At 42.6% G+C, this 17,900-nt stretch overlaps 1 protein-coding gene across 7 annotated transcripts in view; it reads left to right on the plus strand.

Annotated features, from left to right (window-relative positions):
• Positions 1–17,900, plus strand: part of CFAP54 (cilia and flagella associated protein 54) — a 221,250-nt gene that overhangs the window by 144,487 nt on the left and 58,863 nt on the right. For 6 of the 7 annotated variants that reach the window (XM_019545081.1, XM_019545083.1, XM_019545088.1 and 3 more), the window contains 2 exons: positions 2,384–2,553; positions 15,268–15,355. In XM_019545081.1, coding sequence (XP_019400626.1) covers positions 2,384–2,553; positions 15,268–15,355 — 258 coding nt within the window. The remainder of the gene's footprint in view (positions 1–2,383; positions 2,554–15,267; positions 15,356–17,900) is intronic. The other variant, XM_019545082.1, reaches the window with a different exon arrangement.

Consider the following 17,900-nt stretch of genomic DNA (forward strand, 5'->3'; position numbering starts at 1 on the left):
CACAACATAAGAAAATACTGTTACAACCAGATGCTAAAATGATTGTTCCAACAAAAAGGTTAAGGACTGGCTTGGATTTGTGGGTTGAATCCATTCTCAGAGACTCCCTCTGTTGAACATGCTTAAGGCACAATACGTTCTATGGATAAACAGAAATTAATTCTGTAGCACCTGGCATTAGCGAGAATAATTCCATCATCATTTTGAGAAGTTACAACATCAGGAATAAGACTAGGTAAAATAAGGTTCCACATTTTCTAATGTAATTTACTGAGTCCTTGACATCCATTTACCATAAATGCTGCCTGCTTGAATACAGCTAACTCAGTAAAAAAAAAAAAGCTAGAATAATGGATAAAGATGAGTTGTCATTCTAGTGAAAGTGTCAGTGGGTTATTCTTTCATTCCACTTTTTTATTTTCTTCCTAAAACCCTTTATTCTGAAAATCAGACTACTGTTAATTAGCTTCTCTAATTGCCAGTCACTTATCTTGCATGTTAAATGCTTCATGCTTCAGGTTTAGCCTAGAATAAGTGCCAATGTAAGGAGAGATTATCCCACATATATTAACTGTTTTTTTAGAAGCATTTGGTATAAGATAGGACTGGGGTGGTAACCCAGTTAAGCAACATCCCTGTTCCCAAGTCATACTATATCATAGCATTTTATACAATACTAAGCCATAGTATTGTAGATGCATACTGAAAAATATGCCATATATAAACTTCACATGAGTTACATCTGGGCTTTTCTTTTCAGAGTCTGCAGAACATTTAAATTTCATAAAACAATTCTGAATCTTTCATCATTTCCTTTTGGGTAGATTTTTAAGTAGGACTCTGTTGTGTTGATTTTTGGAGTTCATCTTAGAAATTCATTGCACATTTTGAGTGTTTGACTTTTAACTGAACTTTTCCTAAAATTGTCAGGTTCACAAGTTGTTTGTTTAAAGAGAATTTTTTTAAAAATGTTTTTAATTTTCCACGCTCCTGCAGCTCTATTTGTCTGGGTGCCTATAGACTACTTTTGAACTTTCAGGGTACATACTATATAGGCTAGGTAACAGACATTACACATAATGCACATTAAGCAGGCAGAAAGTGCTTTAAAGCTATAATTGAACAAATTTTCATGGTTCTTAGAGCACTTTAAAAATGGTGGCTTGCACTCTAAGTTAACCCTTGATGATTGTGTACTAATCTAAAACACTTTTTATTGGAGAACTTTATTGAATGTCTTTTCAGATCCCATCATGAGTTAACTTAGAGCATGATCTCTGCCATCCCAAGTACCATTATGCAGGGCTGTGCTCTAGCCTTGGGAAGAGCTCATTTGCTGTGCCTGAGCCTGACTTGGCTCTGCCTTTTCCAGTGTCAGTGACCCTAATCAGTAACATCCTCTGATTCCAACCCAGTGTGCAACCTGGTTAGAGAGTGGGGGAGGGTTGAGAACAAAGGTGGGGGGCAGTCTTCGCAGCTGCCCTGACCCTGTAGTGCACTACAGCTTGACGGGGGTGGGTTGTGGGGGAAGAGCTCTGGAGTCTCTCTCCCCACAGATGCCCAGGCCACTGCTGCTTGGTGGTAAGGGTGGGGGAAGGCTGCAGTGGAAGGGCCCCTGGGGTCTCTCTCTACAGCTGCCACTCTCGGGCCATTCCAATGCGCAGCCCAGGTGGGAGGGCTGTGGGGAGAGGGGTCTAAAGTCTCTCTTCCTCCAGCCACTGCTGACAGTTGCCAGCTTGCAGGGCAAGTGGGCCTGCAACTGAAGAAAGGGGCTACTCCAGCAGCTTCCTGGGAGGTGTGTGGGAGTGCCCCCAGTGGCCACTGTCGGCAGGCTCTGAGCCCCCACTGATTTGAACAATGAATGTCTGTTCGGTTTGCTCATGCTCTAACTTATAGCACTTTAAGTAAAGCACGATACAGCTCTTCCACCAGGGGCTTTTTGAGCATCTTAGCTATAGGTATACATTCCAGAAAAATTAGAATATAATAGAAGGTTTCTTCCAACATGAAAAATAATTTTATTTTCTTTACAACTGAAGATTTCTAACCTATTATACTAGTATATAAAGACTGTTATATAAAGAAAGGAATAAAATGTTTAACTGATTTCTCTAATTCTGTTATGCTATTTAGCAGAATGTTTTGCAAGATGTACTGTGTGTAGTCATAATTTATAATAGCACCAAGCATAGAAAAATATGTAGTGTTGCATTTAGTATATTGAATGTATAACTGCAAAAAAGGAAAATGCTTATAGAAATAGAAAATTGTATTCATGATTATGTATTTCAAATGATGATGATAGCAGAGTAGAATAGTTTTTTAAGTAACTTTTCATCTGTATTATTTCTTGAAATTACATACTGTGATATTCTGCTCTTAGGGTTTTTTATTGACTGAAGCTGAGAAAAAGCTTAACCATCTTGTAACAAACATACAGAATGAATATGACAGGAAGATTTCTCAGTTTTCTGCTGTTGAATTAGAAATTGTTGTTGAAGCGAAGCTTCAAGTTGCAGCTATCTCTCAGCAGAGACATCAAGCAGCTTTCAGGTAAATAACTTCATGACCAGAATTCATTGCAGCTTGTAGCATGTAAGATTAAAAAAACTCAAGCCCAACAGCCCTTATTTTCAATCACCTCTGCTTTAAAAGATGCTCAAATATTTCAAACCTTAGAAACTGACCAAAAATAAAAACAGTAATTTACTATGTGTATGGCAGCCTGGTTTGTTTATTAAAAAAAAATCATATAGCAGTTGCCCTATTCAGCATGTTTGTGATGTTGTATAACATAGTATTTTTAAAAAGTCGGGTCTTCAGCGTTTGTTGAAATAAGGATCTGAAAATTTTAGCAAATGCCTCTCTACATCTGGTATACTTCTCATGTATGCAGGATACTCTAGACACTATAGAAAGTATCTTCCTACATTTGATATGCTTCTAATATATGCTGTATACTCTTGGCAGTATAGAACCTTGTTTAATTTTAAAGTGTCTTTGTGTCATTGAACTAAGAGAACATTTTTCACTAATTTTAACTTTAGTACTTTACGTATTTATATCTTTATACTAATTTAACCTTTATTGTATTTCAGTAAGTTGCACTGAGTATTAATTGCACTACTGTATACTTGTATATTTTTTAAAAGAATAAATGAAAATGTGTAGAATTATGATTTGTCACATTGCTCTTGAATTTATAAATCTGCATAAAATAGCTCTGCTTCACTTGAAATATATGGGACACACTAAACATATTAATTCATTATAGATATTTCTGTATACTCTTCTATATATGATGCTAATGGTTCATTTGGGAGAATGTTCTTGTTTATTATAATTGATAGTATGGAATCATATAGATGAATCTATTTTTATAGGAATTATAATGCTATTATAGTATGTTTGTGTAATACAGTCTTCAATTTATTGCAATGTATAAGTTATGTTATAATTTAACACAATTGTCTAATAAAAAAATCTAAGAATACTTGAGGTGGAGTAGGTTGCTGAGTAGAGGCTTAAATTTAGCAGATTAACCATTTGTAGACTTATCTCCAGTATTCTACTTTATTTTTCCATTCTCCCAGTATCACTATACTGGGCATGTGACTCACCTTCCTAGTATTCTGACACTTGCCTATCATCCAGCTGTATTCTCATGCAGCCTTTAGTCACAGCCTGCCAAGAGCACAGTTGTTTCCTCAATATGCAGAATAATACTGATTGTTCTCTGGACTCATCTAACACTCCATCTTCAGAATACTGTACAGACATTCACTAATTAACTGAAGTCATTAGGATAGCACTGCTGCATGGCTTTTCAGCTGAATTTTCTTTGGCTTATTTAAAAGACAGTGGAGGTTTCCTTAAAATCAGGGCATTAAGGCTATGATTACTTTCTATCGGGTTTAATAAGGCAATTAGTAAAGATAGAAAATGAGAACCTGAGGATCGCCTACAGTCCTACATTTCTTCTTCTGAAATCTTTGTGGCTTGCTATTCCTGTCAAGGCAGATTAATACTGCTGTAATTTTCTCCAAGAGGAAAAAAAAAGAAACCAGTGGGCAATGACCTCTCTATGTTTTTGATTGATATGTTGATTTTATGAAACTTTTGTCAGTCCACTAAGACTGCAAGGTAATCTAAGCAAGCTAGTTTAAGTACCAGAAGTAGTACACCTGCATTAGTATGGCACTGTGTCGACAGTATACTCCTAATTCTTGGGTTAATGCTAATGCAGCTATACTACTTCAATAGCTGAGCTAGCTTGGAAATCTTTGCACTGCACTGCACTTCGCTATGTAAACATATTCTAAGTGTGGTGTCTCTCTTTGCTTACATCTTGCTTCAGATATGCAGCCCTTTTTACAGTCTTAAAAGTCCTTGTTTATCAATATCCATTTTGTGGGCTGTCTTCTGGGCTCCCGTACATGGTGATGAGTGTTTAGTGGAACTTGGATATCAAAGTTTCAGTTGTCCGTTTGAGTAGACAGGCGGGCAGGAAGTCCTTTTTTTCTTTGCCATCCATGGGAGCTGTTGGTATCTGCCACAAATACAAATGAATATTCTGATTATTGCCTCAGGAAAGCTGAATGTTTCCTGCCCGTTTGGAAATCAAAACTATTCATGATTTTATAGAAATGTATCTAGTGCAATATATGAATGTTTGAGCAGCAGTGAAAGTGTTAGAGGCAGTTGAGTTTCCAGATTTTGATCATTTTGGCTGCTTACAGATATGGGGCAGGGGAAGCAGCACTTTAATTTCAGCTCGGTGCGCCCCTATGCCGAACACAACGCATGGCCTGAAGAGGCATCGCAATGCCAGTTTGACCTGGTCCGCCCAATGTCTGCATCCCTCAGCGGGGCTTTTTGGTGCTTTTACGTAATAGCTGATTGAATCAGCTATTAAATAAAATTACTGAAAAGGCCTGCTGAAGTGTGTGATCTATATAAGCATTGGGTGAGCTGAGTCAAACTGACATGCTTCCTCTTCTGGTAAAGCACTGGGGTTTTTTTTTTCCATGTCTGTCTGTTTGTCTACCAGCATCAATGAATATTTTGATTATTTCCTCGGGAAAGCTGAATGTTTCCTGCCTGACTGGAAATTGAAACTTTTCATGATTTTATAGAAATGCATCTAGTGCAATGTTTGAGCAGTGGTGAAATTGTTAGAGGCAATTGTGTTTCCAGGTTTTGATCATCTTGTCATTTTTCTAATAGTGCTGATACAGTGATGTAGGTATTTTGTCAAGGGAAATATATAGACACATTACTCTTGTTGACAGGAAAAATGAGTCACAAAAATTTCATCTGGAGAAACTTCCACTTTACAGTTTCTTTGCAAAACCTTTATGCCTGTGAGAAACTTTATGCACAAAAGCAATCCATTGAACTCCCATTATGTGAAGTTTCCTATTTCCTAGCTAGGTAGATGGTAAAGCAGTGTGGCAGCTTTTGAAACTCACTGGTTTAGAGAAGCATGGACTTTTGTAAGCAACAGCTTGCTTTGTCAGATGCTATGAGGAAAAAGCTACAAAAGCTCTGTTTCCTAGTTAAAGATCTTGTCCATCTACAGATAATATTCAGATTTTCTCCTTAGGCAGTTGCACATTGCAGCATCTAAACAGTAGGTGCCTGGCCTCAGGGGAATGAGTCAAAGAAATAGGCTTAGGCATATAGGACATTATCACACGTGCTCTGGGGTGGAGCTGTGGGGGAGGGAGGCGGTTGCTTTAATTAGAGTGCCTTTGAGAGCCATTCACTGACCTTTAGTTAAAGCACCCCCACTGTCATATTGAAGCATGAGGATGCTGAATACACATGACACAGAGGCTGCTGGAGCATGCTAATTAGCATGCTTCATCAGACTCAATTAATTGAGTCTGTTCCAACACTTGCTAATTAGCATGTTTTGGAGCAGATGTCCAGCATGTGTACAGGTGCCCATAGTTTCCTTATACAGTCTACTGGGAGAGTGAGAAATCACAAAGGACAATTCAGAGAGTCCAGATGCTGAGCAAGAAGATACTAGAAGGTGTTAGCCCATCTTAACTCACACTTCTCTCTGGAACTCAAGTGCCTGAGCCCTCTTCTAACTGAGCAGGATTCTAACAGTGCATACCTTTGACACAAAATCCAGATGATTAAAGCATTTGCATAGGAAGTGGGAGACTTGATTCCTCTCCCCCTTGCCCTTGCCCTGCCACTCCATTCAGAAGAGGTTCAGTTCTTTAAACACTAGGTCATAGAATAGAAAGGTGCCTCCATGTCTTCTGCTGGAGCTGAGCCACTGAGTAGCCAAAGCTGCAAGGATGATGGGGACAGAAGAAGAGCATGTGCAGGGAAGTCAAATATCCAGCTCATGTGCTGAATCTGTCTTGTGGAGATGTGTCATCTGGCTCACAGGTTAACTTGGAATTTGGGGGTTTGGAAAGTGAGAGAGACCCTTGAAATCCAGGGTACAGGGTCCCATTAGGGATGCATCTAGGTGGCAGGGGTGTAAGTGATGGCTGTGTTAATCCCTGTTGGCTCCCTGAGATGACATAATGCCCCTGGCCCTGCCACCACTGCTGCTCACCCTCGTGCGAGAGGTGAATCCAGAGGGGCTTTTGAGGAGCCCTTTGATCCGGATTTGGACTGGTATTTGACTCTGTATGAAATGATTAGAGCTAACTGGCATAAATAAAAAATTCTCGGCTTGCTGACTCTATATTCTAAATCAATATTTAAACGTGTAAGGTAGAGTAGCCTGGTTTTCAGAAATGCTTCCTGCTCACAGCTGAAGTTAACTGACATTGTGGGTTCTCAGCAATTCTGAAAAGTAGGCTGGTTTTACTGAAGTGCATATGTATAGATTTTAGATGGTTCTGTTTGCCATCTTATGCACTGATACTGGTTATATATCTTTTTAAAAAGTTTCTGCAGTATTCTATTGCACTTATCTTGCATCTCCTGTAAATTTTACACGTTTTCTCTGCAACTTCTTTTCATGGTTTTTGTTGTTGTTGTTGCTAAGCCTATTTATTTTAATTTTGACATGTTGAAATTAAATGCATTTTAATTTCAACCATAACATCTGACTCAAAGGTGCTCAACTCCTGGCCCATGACCTGAATCCAGCCTGCAGGGCTCCTTACAGGCCTGGAAATTTGGCAATGGGTGAACAGGGGTACCACTCCAGTGCTGTCAAATTTCCACACTTGTGGGGAGCCCTGAACCTAGCACACTGGATTGGGTGCCTGATCCCAGCGTGCAGTGCCAAGGAAGTATGGTACCAGGCCCCTGAATGCTAGAAATTGGGTGGGAGCTAATCTAAGGCTAATCTTGGTGTGCAGAATCAAGAGAGGGCAATGCCAGGCCCTCAGGGCCCAATTTGTTGGATAGCTCTGCTCTACAACAAGAATCTTTTTTGTCATAACTTTTTGTGATTCAGTGTGTACTGCTTTAATGGAGCATCTAATTCCTAAGTAGACAGATTTCCAGTCACAAAAATCAGAATCACAAGAGATAAGAGGCCAAGGTCTGAAAGGACATCCAATTCAATTTCTCACCTCTCCTAGTTGTCTGTCCAATGCAAAGTAGGCAGACATAGGCAAGAAGATATGAATAATTTTAGACTTCTGCAGTCTGTGCTGTCTGTTTTGTGCATAAATCTAGGACTTTGTCCTCCAGGACTGTTAATCTAACGCTTTTCAAAAGCAGTAAATTCACCTAGAGCGTGATTCCCATTTACGTTATGGCTCTTTGCAGTGCTTTGGTGGTATAAAGAGGCCTTGAAGTAGCTGTAAATTATACGTATTCTCACTTTAAAGCAGCTTTATGTTGCCAGAAATATTAGAAGAGGCCCTAGTGCTAATAAATAATCTGGCTCATAATTTTTAAACAATTAATGCATGGAATAGTTTTGTGACTTCCAGCAAGAAATTGTGCCTTTATCATTGACTGATGGTAGCACAGAAGATTTTTTTCCATTGTTAGGTTGTTTTGTTTCCATGAGCAGAAAATATGCAACATCACGGAAAAGTAGTAAAACTTCAGGAAGGTTTTGAAAGCTGAAAAAATACTGAAAGCAGAGGCTGGAAAAATATTCAACTCATAATGTGAAAATATGGCACTAGTGGTAATGTTGCTTATAACTGCAATGCAGAAGAAAACTGGAGATGGCTGTTGAAAGGAGAATATTCTATGGGGGCTAAGAATCTTTTTAGAAAAGATTTTCCCTCCTAAATTATTTTCATTTTTTTTCTTGTTTTAAAAACCATTTTACTAACAAAATGTGGAATTTCTATGCTAACAGTTGTTAGAAATTTCTTTTCAACCATAAGGTATCAGTGTGTACATATAGCTGCTAAACTTACGGGTTCTGTTGACTGGGGTTAGGCTGATTTAACTGTCTACCTGTGCAGGCATTTGGAGAGTTTAATTTGGTAAAAAAAAAAAATGGTGCACTCAGTCTAAGATAGTATACCACAGGAGGTGCACTAACTTAGATTGAGTTCTCCTTATAGCCCAACTGCTGCACAGGAATCTCAGCTTTCATTTTGTAAAAGTAAGTTTTATAGCCATTGTGATTGTAGAGGAGAGCTTGGAAACGTGACTTAAATGCAAACAAAAGGCTCAGAAAGAAAAAGAGCTTATCATTCACTGTTTAAAAAAAAAAAAAATCTCATGGTATTTGGGGACCAGACTCATTTTTTAACATTTGGACTTGGTTTTTTTATAGAGTACTAGGTCTTGGAGTGCATGTATGCAATATAGTGTGCCCATATGTGATAACTCACACTTACAATCACCCTTACACATAGATAGGATAACTCGTACTCACATATACATGGCTTAACGCTTTATTATACTCTTAGTTCAGATTGGTCCACACCTTGCAGGAAGCCCTGGCCACCACTGGACTCAGTTCTGGCTACTGGACCATAATAACCATGCTGTGGACCTGACGTTCTGGCATTTTAAGACCAGAGTTTATGGGTACTCAGAATCTCCAGGAGGGTGAACTGATGATGCAGCTGACCCAAGCATCACACAACTGTGACTACTAAAGACTTTACCAGGTTTAGTCCTGATATATGACCCTGAGATAAATCCTTCTTAAGGAGTTAATAGAAGGGTGAAGTCACTGCTAGGTAATAGGCCTGGGTGAAGCAGCAAGTATTTGCTTTGGATTCAGCCAAAGCAAATTCAGTGATTTGATTCAGTGATTTGAATCACTGTCTCAGTTTGATTTGGCTGATTTGGATTTGGAGATTTGGTGCTGAGTCAGAGACTCAGCTGTAGACTATAATGGGGGATCACTAAAATACCTTTAACTTTGTCCTTTATTTTCAGATTCAGATGAAAACAGCAGTGATGGTAGCCCCTTTCTGAGGGTATGAAGCCTGCAGGGGTGAAAGTGCACCTCAAACTATTGAAAGCAAAACTCATAGCACTTGTGTGTGTTAAGGCAAAGTGGGATGAATGCAGTGGGGATACTAGCCCCTTGTGTGGGCATGAGGCCTGCCAGGTTTCAGGCAGAGTGGTGCAGGGGTTTCTGTGAAAATGCACCTTAAGATTCTGAAAGAAAATAAAATAAATAGGTGTGAAGTGAGGAGGGTAGCACTCACTCCATCTGCACGTGGAACTTGGGGAACCCCAGCAGCAGGAGGTTCACCTTCAGAAACACCAGCTGCTCCACCAAGCCAGAATCCAAGGAGGTGCGGTGGGGTGTCACAACATCACCAACAATGCTGAACACCCTCTCGCTTGGAACACTGGTCAGTGGACAGAACAGGTGTTCCCAGGCAACTGTGGTCAGATCCTGCCACACCTGGCTGTGGGTTACCCAATGGATCCAGGGGTCACAGTGCAGCAGCTCCACGTCCTTGGTGAGATAGGTAGCCATGAGGCCTCTGTGCTACCTGCCTGATGGTGGGTTCTGGTGCCTCTGGACTCCAACATTGAAGCCATGCCCATGGCCCACATTGGCAATGGCTGTGGTAGAAGAGATCAGCTTGTGGTTGGAGTGGTGGCATGGAAAGGTGGATCCCCCTCTTCCATGTCCCTCTGCCTCTGCCCTTCTGCTTCCCTGACTCTGTTCACCAGCACCTCCATTCAATGATTGAGGGTTTTGCTGCTGGAGATGCTCTCTCACTGGACTGCAATAGATCCAGCTATTTTTTGTTACCCCCAGCCAGGAACATTGATCCTGTGGAACATTTCCATTTCATTTTCAAGCTCCTTCGCTATGGGGATCACTTGTCTAAGGTGGGCTTCGCCAGAGCTGAGGCTCTTGGTGGCCTCGAGGAATGGCTTGAGTACCACCAAGATCTGGGAGATGGTATCCCACTCTGTTTTGTCAAGTGGGCCACTGATCCCAATCTCCCTGACCCAAGGCCATCTCATGGATGGCCTTCTGTTGCTCAACCAGCCTTTCCAGCATCAGGTATGTGGAGTTCTGCTGAGTCACCACATCCTGCATGATTTTGTGGTGCGGGATACTCAGCTCCACCTGTGTATCCCACAGCATCTTTCCCCCCTTGATGCTCCAGTGGAAGTAGCCCACCATCTTCCTGCATTTCAAAATGAGCTGGTTGGTAATGACAATGCCGTCACTGGGAGCCCTGTCGCCTTCCAAGGCATCCCTGACTGCAAGGTGGAACTTCTGTGCCACACAACGGATGTCAACAAAGTTGGCATCACACATCACCTTAACCATATTGGCCCCATTGCTGGTGAACATGAACCCATGGGTGAGCTTGTCCTGCCCAATGAACCACCTCTGCACCATGCGGTTCGTGGCCACCATGATCTCCCTTGCCATGTGGGACTCATCCATCACCTCCACTTGAAGGAAAGTCCACCAAAACCCTGACTGATTGCACCAGTTCCCTGTGAGTGAGAGGTAGGTATAATCTCCCCCCTGGCTGCTCCAGATGTTGGAGGTGAAGTGCAAGGCTACCTGTGGCCCTGCCTTGCGCAGCTCCTCCCTCAAGTACTCCCTGCATGCCTCATACAGGGAGGGCACCACTGCCCTGCTAAAGATGGTGCTTGCGGGCACTTGGTATGATGGGGCCATGAGCGGCATGAACCGCTTGAACCCTGGATGCTTAACAAAGGAGAAGGGCTGGCCATCCAGAGCAAGCATCTCTCCAGTGCTCTGGGTGACCTTGGTTGCCCTTGCAACGTGCCCCACCTTTGTCTGCGGCTTTCCCTCACCTCTCCAGGGTGGCCTGTCCCTGCTTTGGAGGGATGGGGGCTTTGGAGCAAGCGGGGGACTTCCCTTCGGGCACACTCCCACTGGTGCCAGGCTGAGGAGGAAGAAGGGCAAGGGGGTGCTGCCTCCTGAGATGCAGCAGCATCACTGTGGTGGCAAAGTGTTTTACGTCCTTGCCTCATCTGATCTGCCTTCAGCAGTGCTGGCAGGTAGTATACCTGGGATCATCTGCCACCTCAAAATGATACCTGCTTCTGGGTTGAGGGTGGGGATCCTGCCTTATCCCCCTCTTCACCAGGCAGAGGCACAACAAGAGGAGGAGCTGAGCCACCTGCCCCCACAACCTTCTCCAAAGTGCCTTTCACAGAATCAGACCTGCCTCTAGGAGAACTTTGAGGGGTATGGAGCACAAACTCAGATTCCCCCTCCTTCCCCAGAATTTCCTTTGCTATGGTCCTCAGCTCCTCTGCTTCCAGATCCAGCTCCTCCTCTGGCACTGGAAGACTCAAGCTGAAATTGGGGTGGAGAATGTCATGCTGCTGCTGGGTAGTGGTAGTGGTGGTGCAGGTGTAGGCACTAGTACCACCTTGCTCCCACTAGCAACAGAAAACTCTTCGCTGCCAGGAAAGAGGGTGCATCTGTGTTTGGGGCGGGGGGAACTTGCAGCTCTCCCTCTGCCCTATCTCCCTCCCCTGCCAGAAAAGCTGGCACCTGCATTTCCAACACGCTTCATAATGTTTGGCGTGCTGCAAAAGGGGTGTGTGTGTGTAATATGTTGTGCTTTCCTGCACAGTGATGACACACTGTCAAGGAAAACACAGATTTCTTTTTGTGGGGGAAAATAAGACTGACTAACAAGAACAAATAAGAAGGTTTTTGAGAGAAGAATAGTTTGAAAGAAATGGATAGGGATAATGATAGGGATTGAAGGCACGGGTAAGTAGTAGGGCTGTGCGAAACTTTGGTCCCTGATTTGATTCAGCCCGATTCAGTGGCTGAATCTCCAAATCGAATCAGGAAACTGATTGATTCAGAACAATTTGACAATTTGGACATACACACAGCTTTAAATGTTTTTTCTATCTACCTCAACATACCAGGCAGCTCGTGAATGCTGAGATGCTGGGGCAGATGGAGTGTCCCACAAGAGCGTGTGTAGGGTCCCCGGTGTGGTCAGCAGCTGACCCACAAATGGATTAGTAGTAGCTGTATCTTTGAGAGTTGTGCTGAGTTGCTCTTTGGTACGTTAGATTAGGTAAAATTCCTTCCTGGGACGTGTCAGATAGCAGGTGGGGAAGTAAAAACCTTTCTTGTTGTTCTGAAATGAAATTTAAAATCCAAAATCTGCTAAAATTCAGCATCTTCCATGTTTCAAGGATGTACTTGGTAGCTGTATTGGTCTGAGATGAGAAGAAATATAAAAATGTAGAACTCTTGGTTCCACCATGATGCTTTTTATTAGACCAACTGGGAAATTGCAAGTAAAAGCTGGACCCAGGGGGATAGCTTTCCATCTCTAGCGCTCTCTGTGCAAAAATGAAGTTTCCTACCTATGGAGACTTTTTACCATCTATACTTTTCTCAGAAACTGATGAAGGGTCTTTGGGTCCAAAAACTTGCAGAAAAGGACAATTTTCTCATGATTTCCCAGTTAGTTTAATAAAAGGTATCATTCTGGAACCAAGAGTTCTCCATTTTTGTATTTCTTCTATGTTTAGTCCATGATTTTTTGTATCCAGGAGGTTGAAGAAATGAAGTTCATAGGCTCGTCTGTGAAAAGTGTTTTGTGAATTCCCTTTGAGGATTAATACTGAAAGATTGGAGAGAGAGTGGTTTTCTTGTAAGAAATGTGCCCCCACCAGTAATTGCGTATTCTGGTTTTTAATAGATTTCCAGTGTACGTTTGTTCTGGTGCGCAGTTGTTGTTTGGCCTCCCCTACGTATTTTCCATCAGGGCATTTGGTGCACTGGATGATATATATATATATATATATATATATATATATATATAATGTTTCTGGAGGTACAGCTGTAAGATCCAGGAATGTTGTTGGTTCTGTTGTGGGGTGTGGTAATTGTGGGACTGGTGGAGATATTTGGCAGGTTTTGTATTTCTTTTCATGGCATGGCCTGTATCCATTCAGTGTGTTGTGGGCCATAGGCAGTTTGCTTCTGGTGATGAGGTTAGCAAGGTTCAGTATTTGTTTGAAGGCTAGGTTGGGTGGATCTGGGAAGATTTCTTTAAGAATTGGGTCTCTTTCTAGTATGGGTTGCAATTGTTTGAGGATTTTCCATATAGATTTGAGGGAGGGGTGATATGTTATAACCAGCGGTATGAGATTCGTGAGGGTTTTCCTTCTTCACTGCAGCAGTTCTTCACATGGTATTCAGGTGGCTCTTTCAAATGTACGTCTATCTCTGGAGGAGCGTGCTTGTTGGGTGAAAGCCTTTTTAAGATTTGTGAGGTAGCAATCCTGGGTGTTCTCCCCAGTGCAGATTTGGTGGGATCTGAGGGCTTGGCTGTGTATCAGGTTTCTTGGTGTGTTTAGGGTGATTGCTGGTTCTGTGCAGATATGTATGCTGGTTTGCGGGTTACTTGTATAATGTCGTCTGTATTTTACCATTCTGGATGCTGATCATTGTGTCTAAAAAGGGGATGTTGGTGCTGGAGTACTCATGAGATACTCAGATGGAGGAGTGATAATTGCTGAATTTCTGATGGAACTCAATCAGAGATTGCAGGTTTTCAGTCCAAGTGATGATGAAGTCATTGATATATCTTAAGTATAGCAAGGGTTTGACGGTTCAGTCTTTGAGGAATTCTTCTTCCAGGTGGCTCATAAAAAGATTGGCATACTGAGGGGCTATTTTGGTGCCCATAGCTGTGCCTGTGGTCTGGAGGAAAAGTGAAATTGTTGTGTGAGAGCATGAAGCATATAATTTCACTAATATCTTTGGGTCAATACTCAGAGTTGTCATTTTGCTCTTGTAGGTATGTAAGGAAGGCTTGGATGCCAGCCTGGTGTGGGATGTTGGTATATAAGCTAGTAACATCCATGGTGGCTAGGAGGGTGTTGTTGGGAAGGTGGTCTGTGTTTTTAAGTTTTTGTAGAAAGTATTTAGTGTCTTAGACAAAACTCTCTCTTTCGGTAACAAGTGGTTTAAGGATTGATGCTATGAAACCCACTGACTCTCACCCACTGACTCCTCAATTTACATTTTCACTGATTGGGTTGCATGAAGTCTAGCCTCTGGCTTCTTCTGTACTATTCGTTCCATCCAGGAAGAGCACACATCAACTGCAGATCTTTTTCAGCCTGACCAAGGGTTTTTAAACCTGAAAGCTTGCTAGCAAAATGTTTCCAACTACTTAGTTGGTGTAATAAAAGATATCAGATTTACCCAAAGAACCTTGTCTGCCATGTGTATGTGTACATTTGGCTGTAGTGGAGACAAGGAGTGGGGGGAAGTGGCGGGTATGTGCCCCCCAGCCTGGCAGGGTCCACCCAGCCTCCCCTGCCAGCACTAGGAGGGGAAGAGGCTCAGCTCCTGAAGCCCAGTTCCCATGGTGGGGAAGGGGCCTTCAATTTTGTGCTTGCCCAGGGCCCTAGTACACCGTAATCCACCTCTGTACTCACTGCCACCCCCTCCCCCTCCCCCCCCGCTGCCTCCGATGACTTCTTAGTGTCAGGGGCCCCAAAGCTATGCCTTGCAGGGGGCCCCAAAAATTGTGGGCTGGCCTTGATTGATAATACTGGAACAGAACAAATAGCGGGGGACCTGAAATTGGTTATTTTAGCTGTTGACTCTGCTTGCTGAGTTACGCAGTTTTATCAAGATATGTTAGCCTTAGGATAGACTCTTCAGTATTCACTCCCATTTATATTGCATCTCCTGTACATTTGATTTCAGCTTTTTCTGCAGTTTTTGGCTTTAAGCAAAATCTTGATCATCATTCAGCTTATTTTCAGTCAGAAATAGAACAGGCATTATTAAATGATTACATTAAAATATAAAATAGCTAATACAATTCTTGATTTTTATTATGTTCCCTATCATAGTGCTGCTTTGGCTTTTTCTGCAATTCGACTTTTTCAAGATGCAAATGTTTTCAAGAAAAAGATGACACACTTTCAGCCGGGCACACAGGTAGCAGGGTATTTGGTATACATTGATAAAGATTCTACTTTTAAAATGATTGCATATTGTATAAAGTCTTGCCTCAAAATGATAAATTAATCACGGTACTGGATTTCTCTCAGAAAAACAGAGCAGCGCAGCAATCACTATGAAACTGTCAGAAGTTAACTCTGGTTACTACACAATTTCTGTGGTTCTGACAAATTGCAATTACCTTCTGAATTTAGCATAAGAGAAAACTGAGGTATATTCAGTATGTCTATATTGTTACTTTTAATCAATATTGTGTTGTAATAGCTACAGTTGTACTTAATATGCTATGAGGACAATTATACATTAAATTAGAATACTATTTTCATGTTCTAAACCTCAGCATCATTGTTTTCCTTTACTTATAAACCTTTCAAAAAGAAGGAAAGTTTTGCCAGAAGAAAACCTTGTTTTATTAACTTAATGCTATCTCATCTAATATCAGTAGCTCACAGTAATCATATTGCAGTAAAGAAAGCCAAGTTTTTAATTTAAACTAAATTGTTGTCAAGTTTTTAGCATAGTTTTAGCTTTGCCAAAATAAACAAGTGTTTCGTATCACTACAGGCAAGTCATCTACATGCAAACAGTAAGTATTAAATATCTTTCTGAAAGAGCCAGAGAAACCAGTACACATTGACCACATACAGTGCTATGTTTCTACGAAGAGAATTGCTGTTCTCTTGGTAGAGACCCCAAGTGTACATATGTTCCAGCTTTTTCTCCCAGAGCAAAATTTGTGGTTCCAGAAGAAAAATAACCTGATGTCAATTAGATAGAAGTCACTCCTGGGTATACTGCTTCCAAGGGAGATTTCCTCTATCTGGAGAAATCAGGGGGGTGTCAGGTGCTCCTCTCTGGTTTCTCATTCACCCGGAATCCCTGGTATGAGTAGTGGGTGGGAGGCTTTGCCCTGCTGCCTCGTCCACTTTGGCTTCTAGGTACTGGAGCCTGCTTCTTACACTGAGATGAGGAGGGTTAGAGAAGCCTATGCTTTCCCCAAATGGAGATTGCAGGGAAGAAGGGGGCTGAACGCTTGTACCATTCCCTCTCCTGGAATCATTTCTCATGGTGAAAAGTTTCTGCCGCTAGAAATGAATGCTTGTACATGGCCATTGTTACTTCATAAGGAGTTGATAAATACTCCTAATTCTCAGTTCTAAGAATGGTCAATACTGTGGTTGTGACCTTTCAGTGTCTTGACAGAATCCAGCATATTATTGCTCCAGCAGTGACTAAACAACAAAAAGACGTAAGGTGCCTTGCAGTAATTGGTAAAGATATTGACTGCTAACACTTCTGTGGCCAGCAGAAGTTAGAATATATGAGAGGTGATTACGGATGTGTAACAAATGTTATTCATCACGTAGTTCTTTGGTTTATTATGTACTTTTCATCATAACATATTTTGCAGACATATTATGTATTTGTATACTTTCTCACAAACTACCTGTTTAATTTCCATTTGCTACATTTCATTAGTTTGGAATTTTAATTTAAAAAAAGAAAGACCTGTAATTTTAAAATGTTCCTTTTAAACCTCCAATTAAGCTTTTAATCAACCAGGGATCCTGGTTTTCCCTGATAAAGTCGCAAATGGTCAGATAAAAAAATCACAAATTTTCTAATAAAACCTCCCAAATCTGTGATTTAAAATAAAAGGCCACCCCCACCCCTCCTGGTCCTGCTGAAGCCCCTCACTTCCCCAGCACCCTGGCCCTTCTCATGCCTCTCACTCCCCCCCACAGCCTTGTTGGTGCCCCTTGTCCCCCACCCACAGGCCCTGCTCCACCAGCCCTGCCAAAGGGGACCCCTAACTACCAGGGCTGTAGACCTGGGTCAACAGCCTCCTGTCCCCACTGCCCCCTGTTGCAGTCTCAGGTCGCGGGGGTGGCTCACCACCATGTACACTTCTGGGGGGCAGGGAGAACCCACACACCCCAGAAATGTATGTGTCCAGGTGCAGGCTTCAGGCATGGGCTTCCTCCCTGCTTCCCTCCCCTGGGGCCTCCACCGCCCAGTGGGCATGACCCAGCACAGCGGGGAAGAGTGGAGCTGCACAGAGATGCTGCTAGCTGCTATGAGCTCCAGTCCTGCCCCACGCACAGGACATGTGTTGCTAGGGCAGTGCAGAGCTCTCAACAGCAAGCAGCTTCTCCATACAGCTCCACTGTTCCCTGCTGCCCTGCTTCCCTACCCCGGGGCCTCCACAGCCTGGTGGGCATGACCCAGCACAGCATGGAAGAGTGGAGCTGCATGGAGAAGCTGCTCACTGCTGTGAGCTCCACACTGCCCTGGCAATGCACCTTCTGCCCGTGGGACTGGAGTGAGAGCAGTGGCATGGGGTTGTACCCCTCAAAGCAGTGGCATGCACAGGAGGCACTTTGCTAGGGCAGCGCAGAGTTTGTAGCGGCAAGGAGATCCCTGCGCAGCTCCACTTTTCCCTGCCCTGCCGGATCATGCCTGCGGAGCTGTGGAGGCTCCGTGGGAGGGAAGCAGGGTGGGAGCCCACACCCACAGTTTG

This window comes from Crocodylus porosus, unplaced genomic scaffold (assembly GCF_001723895.1).
Source record: "Crocodylus porosus isolate Cpor-Errol unplaced genomic scaffold, CroPor_comp1, whole genome shotgun sequence".
Taxonomy (NCBI): domain Eukaryota; kingdom Metazoa; phylum Chordata; order Crocodylia; family Crocodylidae; genus Crocodylus; species Crocodylus porosus.